Raw genomic sequence first — 10,326 nt, forward strand, 5'->3', positions numbered from 1 at the left:
TACTATAGTGATGTAGACAGCTTGACAACCTGTTCCAGTGTTAACTATACTTATGGCTAGAAAGGCTCCTATACAATCTCGGGGGGTGGGGGGGCACCTTAGAATGTGGTCCACAAAAGCCAGCACGCTAGGCTGCCTAAGCTCCCCCATGAAGCCAGCCAATCAGAGATCCTGACGAGAAGGTTGTGGCCTAATCCCCAGTGCTCTCATGGAGCTCAGTGACGAAGGCCAGACTTCAGGGAGGCACCTGTCTCTGCTTGTGATGCGCAGCTGGTGAGAATGAGTTGGGTGCCTGGTTCGCTCCACACACAACGGCAATGGAGGAGGTGCTCCTTCCTCGCCTTCCCCACAGTGGCTAGGGTACTACCCTTGGTTGTGGAAGAACCCTGGTTAAAGTTGTAGGGCTGCCTGATAGGGAGAAGGGATTTGAACATGGATCTGCTGTCTCTCCGGTGAGTGGCCTAGCCACTGGGCTATTCTGATAGGTGTCTCTCCTATTGAGGTTGTTCCACATTATAAAATACTGATTGGGCCAGAGAGCACAAGAATCTCTCTCTAGTGCAGTGGTTAGGGCTCACACCTGAGAGGTAGGAGGTCACTGTTCAAATTCGTTCTCATCAGACACAGTGGGGGACTTGAACCAAGGGTCTCCCACATCCCAGCTGAGCAGCCTAACTGCCTGGTCTCCCCCTACTGTTTTGGGTGAATTCCGGTGGCCTCTGAGCATGCCAAGCAGAGTAGGTCCCCGGGGTGAGAGAGGCACTCCTCTGCCTGTCTTCTCCTGGCTCATGGATTGCTTGGGGCTTAGGTGGGAGATAGGCACCTAGGAAACCTTAACAGCAAAAACCTGGGTGCCAAGTGAGTTTAGGTGTCTGTAGGGTTAGACGGCAGCTGAGCAAGGGTTTTTAGGACCATAGTGGTACCTGAAACTGGGACTTAGGCACTGGGTTGTAGGTGCCTAAGTCCGTTTGTGGATCTTGGCCTTAAAATGAACTGGGCTTCCCAATCCCTTAGGCTGCTCTGACAATCAGGAACCAGGTTGGCAAATCTTGTGATTTGCAATCACAAGGTTTAATTAAATTAACAGAAAACCATATTCAGATTCTGCAGGATGAATTGGTGTCTGTTATTAAATAATGTATTGGGCTTTCAATTGCACAATATTGTAACATGGGTTTCATTGTACCCCGTTATGTGCAATTTATTTACACTGACTGCCATTCTGGAAAGCTTTAGTTTTAAAAACAAAAAAGCTTGCCTGTGTGGATTTACATTTACATCGTTAATATACAGATTTACACAAGAGCAGAAAGGTTGGATCTTGCTCTCAAAGCTGCTGCCCTGTACTACCTGCACCCACATTCTGCTACTTTCATCCCCTCGTAATTATATTTCAAAGTGGGTACCCCAGCATCATCAGTGTAGAGGATGGAAATCGAATCCAGTTTGGTAGGAACACAACAGGCCTTGGCAGCTTTCTTGGGGTTTTTGAGGTGCACTAAAGTTTGGACGATAGCATGTTTCGTCGGGGTCACGTTGTCTGTCAGAGGAAAAAAGCATCCCCCTTTGCATTCAAATGCATCATAATCTTTGGGCGCAATGATCCAGGAATCCCAGCCGATGTCTTTGAAGTTCACACGGAGGGAGGTTCTCCGGCAGTGGTTGGCACCAGTGCTTCTCTTGCTTCTCGATGAAGGCTGGTGGAGTCCAGTGACGGATAAGGATTTCTCCTCTGCCTCCTCTTCCTCTTCGGGCAAAGTGCTGTTCTTTGCTAACTTCTTTAGCACGCTCTCCTGCTCATGAACAATCATCTCCCGGAGCTCCACTCTGGTCTCCTTGGTCCCATTGCTTCGGTCATTGGAGAACACTATTAACAAGGGCAGATTTTTAGTGTCGGGCATAACACTGATGTCCAGCTTCCCACAAGCGAAGTCACCCAGGGTTTTCCTCTCAACAACAACCTCAAGCTTGTTTTTAGTCTTTGATTTGTCTGCCCTGACCCATCTTTTCACAGCACTGGACACCTCAAACATTTCCCATCCACATTCCTGGATATCTTGGGAGGCAAGGAATGAGTTGGTGCCTTCTGGATTTTCCCAGAGGTCTCCATCCAGAACATCATAAATTACCATGTTGCCTTCCAGTCTAGAGAGAGGCCCAATGTCCCTATTACAGGATATGTGGATTCTCAGCTCAGCCCTGGTGACGTCTTCGTGCCGTGGGATAGAGACGTTGAAGAGCAAGATGTGTTTCTGAAATGGGTTTTCTTCCAGGGAAGCCAGAGAAACAACATCTGCAACAGGAGATTAAGAAAAGCTGTCACCCTGCCTCCTATGAGAGAGGCTAATCCAATGAGGAGGACAAAAGCACTTAGCAAGCTGCATACTATATTTCAGAAGAAATGCCCACCCTCTACTAGGAGCTGCTGGGAGTGAAGTTACACCATGGCCACTAGCATTAAATTAAACGGACTGGCTTCACTTCAGAGTTATGGGTTAAAAACCCAGATGGCGGTCCCTAATGGTGGCAACTCCACCGGGGATCAAGTTGCGGTGGTCCACAATAACCACACCTTCAATTACACTCTGTATGTGCGTGCATGAGTGTGGCATGCTCACACATAAGGAGCCTGCACTGCCCCAAAGGTAGATGGTATTGGTTTATAATGGGGACATGACTGGGGCGGGTTGTGAATGTAGTGGCTTCCCATAGAGGTTCTGCCATGTGGCCTTTCTAAAGAGCACCGGCAGGAATTAAAGCTGTAAACATCCATGGAGGTTTATAATACAAATTCCACTGCCATTACTCTGCTCTGGGGTGAATTCCCCTTCCAATGGAGAGGGATTCTCAGGTATAGGGAGCTGTAATTTATATCTCTAGTTTATGCCCCCCTGGGCCAACTTAGCTGAGTTCCCCAATACAGCTAGCGCAAAAATTATCTTGCACTGGGGAAGAATTAAAGAAGACAATCAATCCTTTAAAAGTCTGAATTAGAAGCTCCAGGTTCTGGCTAGCTTGGTGGCTCAGCAATCAGATATGGAACCTTTCACCTCTAAGTCTATGGTTCAGGTCCAGCCCAGATTGGTAGGGCCTGATATTCAGAGGTAAATAGAGCACCTGTAATTCCTGCTGAAGTCCATGGGAGCTGGAGGTGCTAGGAATGTCTGGAAGATCAGGCTGGTTGTGCTTTGGTAAGTTACCCCCAGCTGATGGCTGTCTACTGGTCTATATGAGTGGATGGGTGTCAGTAGTTTCTAATGGACAATTGTCCACCTTGCCAAAAGCATCTTCACAATGGCCAGAGGAGCAGAGGACGTGGCCCTGGAGACTGCACTCTATAAGGGTCCTTCTGCATTGGGGTTGGGTATGGCTGTGGGGGAACGTGGAGATGGCTGTGTTGCTGTTTGTGCTGTGTCTAGTCTGTAAATAAATGGAAGCTTGGATTCTTCTTGGCTGGTTCCTTTTGCCAGCACTAAATTCACTTAAAACACTTGCACCCCCCACTTTTATTGCTTCTTTTGACGCGGCTTTTAAAATCTTTGAGTTGTATGTTATCTTAGATGGATGCAGTGCTTAGTTTGTAATGAAAGAGGTGCCGGGGCTCAAGAAAATTTTTTTACATTCATAACTGATGCAGCAAGCCCGGAAGTGCTGGGGCTCAGCCCTGGCAAGCCCTGGCACAAATTAAGCACTGGATGGATGGATATTTTACTGATGGGCTGAGCTGAGCTGGGCCTGAACCAAAACCCCAAATCCAAACACTCCAGAACTCTGAGGGCAAGGGCTGGTGTTCATAACTGAACTCTGGAGCCATATTTCCTGCTCAGCTCCTCTCTTTATAAAGGGCTGGAGCAACATCCTGGAGCCAAACATCCTCAAATATTTCAAAATCTAGCCCCAAATTGTGCAGCTCAGCTCAAAATCTCTAGCTTTGAGAAACAAATGCTGGGTTACCAAATTGTGGTGACTCAACTGAATCAGTATGAGAAGAAAGGGGAGATGGTCTGATGAGAAATCAAAGAAAAGGATTTAAGACTTTGAAAATTATAATAAAATAGGGAGCGGTGGAAAGGATAACAAAACAGAGTATGGCTGGGATTTTCAAAGAAGCGTAAGGGAATTAAGCTCCCAACTCCCTTTGAATTTCAATGGGATTTGAAACTGACTCTTTCATGCTTCTCTTAAAACCCCAGCCTATATTCTTAAAACATCTCATACCTTCAGTACTAAAGCTCCGCACAATATTGGATGCAGGGATGGAAGACTTGTCCTTAGCATATCTGTTGTACAGGTCAATCATGAATTGTGGTGGCTCCTCTCTAGACCTCTCTTGCGAAGGGACGCCCGATAAGTTCAAACTCCTCAGGAAATCCGCTTTCATGTTTTCCAGGAAGGTTTTAAAGTTGAAATGGGTCTCACCCTCCACCTCTCCAGGATCACCAAAGGATTTATCAGAGTTCTCCATAGCTGATAATTTGCCCCAGGCTTCCAAGGGCTTGCCTCTTGCCAAACAAGTGATGATGTTGAAAACAGACAATGCAGCCATCACCCCAAAATAGTGCATATTTCATATGTTCACTTTCCAATGGAGGAAGGGGAAAAAAGACAGGGATATTCCAGTTGATTAGAGCTCTCCTTTCATTTAGAGGCAGAAGAAAGGGAAACAGAAGGCGAACAACTGGAGTGTCCTTTGCAAAACACTTTCTTGAGCTCTCTTGCAGTCTCTTGCAAACCCCAGCCTCTTGTCAGTTGTCAAGCAGATTGGTTGTACACTTGCCCTTATCTCAGCCATTGATGCCATGCTTCAGCTTCTGTTATCTAGCAAAGCTCTTAGTTAATGAAGATTCTATAAACATCTGAAAAAACACATGTGGCTGGACACTGTATACTGTAAAGAATTCACATTTCACTTCAGGGTCATCATTGCTTAATTATGTTTTTATCATTTCTTTGCCAACTTTGAGAGGGCTTCAGAGGAACTTTTTTTGTGGGGGGAAGGGGAGGGAGGAATAAGACTGGTTTTCCCCAGTCCTCCATAAAAATAAAAAATAGGGAGTAAGAACAAACAGCTCCATTAGCGGGGAGCAAATATCACCCCTCAAATCTATACCATGGTCCCTTAATGTATGTCCTCCAAAAATCAATCATCTGGAACCCTGTTCTTTTGCAAGCTGTGATCTCATGACAATACAAACAGCCTTAAAATTTTCTTCCATTTATCATCCAAGAGCTATTATTTGTACACAGTGAAATATCTGTTTTGTGTCAAGTTTGCCTCAAATTGTTTGCCAGCTTGTCCATTTTTAGTTTACATCCTTTGGTGGAGGGCGTAAAAAAAATCTGGCTTTATAGTATGTTATGTAATGTATTTTCCTAGATTCTTGTACATGAGGTCGTTGGTTAAACTAGTTCACTCCTATGTCACTGCAACAATAACTGGTTGTTCTTGAAGATAAAGCCAGGCCTACTAAGCCTGAGCGAAACATAAAGTCCCTATGAAGACACTGAAGACTAGCCAAGGATATGTTTGTGTGCCATGTGAATATAGGCCAAGGCAAAAAATACGAATTATGATATATTTTTGTGTGCCTTAAGGAGGAAAAACTCCAGTTAAAATATTAAAAATATTACCTGATATTTAATCTAATCTAATTTAATTGAATCATTCTAATGCTCTAATCTAAGTGTACATAATCATTTTACCTAATCTATCTGCATATTATTTTTAGAGAACCAATTAACCCCTAGTGCTTGGGTGCTATGTTGTCTTATTGGTACTATGAGATCTCAGATCACCTAAACAAAATATCTCATTGCAAAGACTCATGAAAGTTTCTGCCTCTAACTAGGTTTCATTGCTGGTCATTCTTCAGATTTCTCGCAGGACATATCTAGCCCATTGCATAATGCAAGCTCTCTGTAATTCAGTTACTTCCACCTATTTCTCTTCAAAGCAGACCTAGAATCCTTGGTTCTGGTTCCTGCAGCAGTTCCTAGGGGGTTCATAGATTCATAAAGTGTAAAGCCAGAAGGGACCACTCCATCACCTAGTCTGTCCTCCTGTCTATCACAGGTCATTAAATTTCGCCCATGTACCTGTGTGATAAGCCCAATAGGTTGCGTTTGACTACAGCATATCTTCCAGAAAGGCATCCAGTCTTGATCAGAAGACACCAAGAGATGGAGAATCTATTCTTCCCTTGGGAGTTCATTCCAGTGGTTGATCACCCTCTCTGTTAAAAATTTGTGCTTAATTTCTCATTTGAATTTGTCTGACTTCAGCTTGCAGCCACTGGTTCTTGTTATGCCTTTCTCTGATAGATTAAAGGTCCCCTTAGAACCTGGTATCTTTTCCCCATGAAGGTACTTAGGCACTGTAATCAAGTCAGCTCTTAATCTTGTTGATAAACTCAATTGGTTGAGCTCTTTAAGTCTGTCACCCCAAGGCATTTTCTCCAGCCCTCACATAACGTTTGTGGTTCCTTGCTGCACCCTCTCCAATTTTTCAACATCTGTATTAAAATATGGACACCAAAACTGGATGCAGTCTTCCAGTATTAGTCTCACCAAGAGAGAAAATCACCTCCCTATTTACTAGTCCCCTGTTTATGCATTTGACTGTACATTAGCCTTTCTTGTCACAGCATTGCACTGGGAGCTCATGTTCAGTTCTTTGTCCACTCTGACTGATAAATCCTTCTCAGACTCACCACTTTCAGGACACAGCCCACCATTCTCTAGGTATGGACCTCATGGCTTGTTCCTAGATGCGGAACTTTGCTTTTGGCTGTACTAAAATGCATTTTGTTTGAAAGGACCCACTTTACCAAGCAATCCAGATTGCTCTGTGTGACTGCCCTTTCCTCATCATTAACCACTCCACCAATCTTTGTCATCCCCAAATGTATTGTCATTGATTTTTTTTAATGTTTACTCAGATATCATTGAAAGTGTTGAATACCATCAGGCCTAGTAACAACCTCTGTAAAACAGCCCTGTTCAATGCTGATTCCTCATTTATAACTATTACTTGAGATCTGTCAGTTAGCTAGAGCTTAATCCATTTAACACAGTCTCCATTGATTTTTGTATAGTGCGGATTTGTAAAAATCAGAATGTTGTGTGGTACTTGGTCAAATACCTTAGATAAGGCAAAGTATATCACATCCATGCACTTACCTTTATCGACCACATTTCTAATCTGAATCTAGTCAGGTTTGTTTGACCAGATGTATTTTCCATAGAGCCACATTAACTGGCATAACTTTATTCTCATTTTTTTATTCTTTAGCAATTGAACCACAGATCACTTTTCCATTATATTGTCCAGGACTGATTTCCTGTTAACCAGCCTGTAGTTACCCAAGTCATCTCATTTGCCCTTTTTGAATATTGGCACAACATTAGCACTCCTCCAGTCTTCTGGAATTGCTCAGGTATTCTACAATTTATTAAATGTTAACATCAGTAGGTCTCCTCATCCAATTCTTTTCATACACTTGGTGCAAGTTTGCAGGGCCTGCTGATATAAAAAAATGTTTACCCCTCGTAGATATTTTCTAACATCCTCCTCAGTAACTAACAAACTGGAAAGTATTTCCTCAGTTCATTTGGTCATCAGCGAAATGGCTTATGGGATACTCTTAGCAAGAAAAGAGAACCTGAATGGAAGTGCGTTGAGCAAATCCACTTCAAAAGAAGACCAGACACAGGGAACAGGAGCAAGGCTGTCATTCCCCCAACTGCAGCTGGTGACAGCTGCACCATTAAGAATGATTTTAAATGGACCAGAGATGACATCTTAAATTAAGAGCAAGTGCAGTTACTAAAATGGTCATATTACAGCAAAGTCAACTGCCACAAGGATCTAGCCAACCCTCATTGGTTCAGACCCAACTCCTACTAAACCAAAGTGTTTAATAGCAAATATTTTTATATTATGGTAACATCCAAAGGCCCCAGTAAGGATTGGGGATCCTTATGCTGGGCACAGTAGCCGGTGTTTTCAAACACAGCTGCTTTTAGCTCCTAAATCCATATTTAGGCATTTAATAAATTCCTGATGTTCTGAGCAATTGCAACTCCCTCTGCAGTCAACAGGGAGCTTCAGTTCCTGAGCACCTTTGAAAGTAAGGCCACTACAAGCCTAAATACAGATTTAGGGACCTAAGTTTTGACACCAATAATGGAAATGTTTGGCCACCATCATTGTGAAAGGGCAGAGCACAGTGAGTCACAGGACAAATGCTGCTCCGAGATGGATGTGCACACGTTATCACTCGTTTTGAAGGACAGATTTTGACCCAAACTTGCGTGTAGAAGGGGGAATGCTGTATTGGGTTTAAATAGCAAACAAGTAGAATCTGAAGCCAATGATGGGAAGCATGCAATGCTTGATGGCTTCTGTCCACAGGAGTTCATTCAAGCCTGGAATGGGTAGTACCCTGCTGCCAGGTAGGGATGGAGCTGAGTACACCGGAAGCAGCAGAGTGTTTGCCAGGAGCAATTTTTTTTCAGGTGCTCCAATTCCAGTTTCCCCTCCACAGTGCTATTGCTCAAAGGTCATCAGCTTAGGGTCTAGATGTTCAAGTGACTCGTGATTTTTGGATGCCAAATTTGACATGCCTAAAAAGGGGCCTGACTCTGAGTTGTCAAATGCTCCACACTGTCTGAAAATCAGGCCTCTGCACAGATGTCTCAAGTTGGGCAACCAAACATTAAGGGTCCAGAAATCAGTAATCAATTTTGAAAATCTGGGGTTAGGCCTTAAAAACATAAAAGATTTGCCAGTCCATCTCTACTGGTAAAACCTCCTAGTGGAGATGCAGCTGGTAGCAGGCAGGAGTTCTTTTGCCAGGATGGCTTATACCAGTTCTCTGAGCAAGGTATCCAACTGTGCCTAGACTAGGGCTTTTGCTGGCATAGCTATGCTGGGCAGGGGTTGTGATTTCTTTTGTTCACGCTTCTGACATAGCTCTTCATGCATAACTTGTAAGTGTAGACCAGGTCTTATGCTTTTTAAGTGCACCCATTGTGTATAGGGGAGGAATTTTTACCTGCAGACCACAGGCCTTATGTGGATCAGTGAGCTGTTTCTCACAGCTGCCTGCATCGTCATGATTTGGTGAGCAAGTCTTTGCCTCAGAAGCAGTGCCGGATGTACTCCCATTGACTTCAGTGGAGTTATTCTTGATTTATAGCAAGATAAGTGGGAGGAGAATCAGGCCCTGTATTTTTAAGTAAGACTCTTATCAGCACCCTGGCCTAAGATGTAGATACTCACATCAAACAAAAGCCTTTGGATCTTACCCTTCTATCTAAGTTACTTACATTCTCCAACATCCGCAGTGTTCTCCACACAGGGACATTCAGCAGAGAGCGGTGAATTATGGTGTAATATTCACCCCACAGCGGGGAGGGACAGTACAAGTCTGGAATTAAATGGTGCATGAGCTTTTGACAGGAGTCAGTCTAGGGAGATTGTGCAGGGAGATCTCACCACTACGGGGCCACATCCTGCTCTCACTTACCCCCATGGACTTCAGTGGGTGGAGTTAACAACAACAATAACAAAACCTACAATCCTGGTCCTATAGTCTCACTATATAGCAAGTCAGTGGAAGTGGGAAACAAGATGGGGACAGTCTTCTGGAATGCAGTGATGCTAAAAAAGAGGCTTAGAGAGCCTTGGATGTAGGAGCTGGGGAATATCAAGTAGGAGTAGGGAGGTGGTATTACTTCTGCATAAGACATTAGTGAGACTGCTTCTGGATACTGTATCCTGTTCTGGTCTCCATTTGCCAAAGAATGATATTAAACTTGGGAGTTCGGAAAAGAGCCAGGTGAGAGATTTTTCCAGACCTCAAAACTACTTAGTGGGAGACTAAAGAAACTTTATTTAGTTTATCCAAGAGAATGGTAAGAGGTGACCTGATCATGGTATATGAGTACGGTAGAACCTCAGAGTTACGAACACCACAGGAATGGCGGTTATTCCTAACTCTGAACATTGTGGTTGTTCTTTCAAAAATTTACAACTGAACATTGACTCAAACCCTAATACAGCTTTAAAGCTTTACTATGCATGCTGCTTTCCCTTTATTTATTTTTTTAGTAGTTTACATTTAACACAGTACTGTGCTGTATTTGGATTTTTTGTTTTGTCTCTCCTGCTGCCTGATTGCATACTTCCAGTTCCAAACAAGGTGTGTGGTTGACTGGTCAGTTCGTAACTCTGAGGTAACTACTGTACCTACATGGAAGAAACTTCTGATAGTAGACATCTTATATCTAGCAGAAAAAGGCATAAGAGCCAGTGATTTGAAG

The 10,326-nt window shown here is 43.7% G+C and overlaps 1 protein-coding gene across 1 annotated transcript; it reads right to left on the reverse strand.

Annotated features, from left to right (window-relative positions):
* Window positions 1-1,346: 1,346 nt before the first annotated feature.
* GDF2 (growth differentiation factor 2) lies at window positions 1,347-4,564 on the reverse strand. The gene is made up of 2 exons (XM_077822359.1): window positions 4,219-4,564; window positions 1,347-2,293 (listed from the first exon to the last, which is right to left on the reverse strand). Exons 1-2 carry the CDS (start codon window positions 4,562-4,564, stop codon window positions 1,347-1,349), a joined length of 1,293 nt encoding a protein of 430 aa, XP_077678485.1.
* Between the last annotated feature and the right edge of the window lie 5,762 nt (window positions 4,565-10,326).

This window comes from Eretmochelys imbricata, chromosome 7 (assembly GCF_965152235.1).
Source record: "Eretmochelys imbricata isolate rEreImb1 chromosome 7, rEreImb1.hap1, whole genome shotgun sequence".
NCBI lineage: Eukaryota > Metazoa > Chordata > Testudines > Cheloniidae > Eretmochelys > Eretmochelys imbricata.

What these genes read in the sequence shown, in the direction of transcription:
- GDF2 (XM_077822359.1), bottom strand. Translation starts at nt 4,564, where the DNA reads ATGCACTATTTTGGGGTGATGGCTGCATTGTCTGTTTTCAACATCATC. An exon ending in GCGGAGCTTTAGTACTGAAG is followed by an intron (nt 2,294 to 4,218) that starts GTATGAGATGTT and finishes CTCCTGTTGCAG; the next exon opens with ATGTTGTTTCTCTGGCTTCC.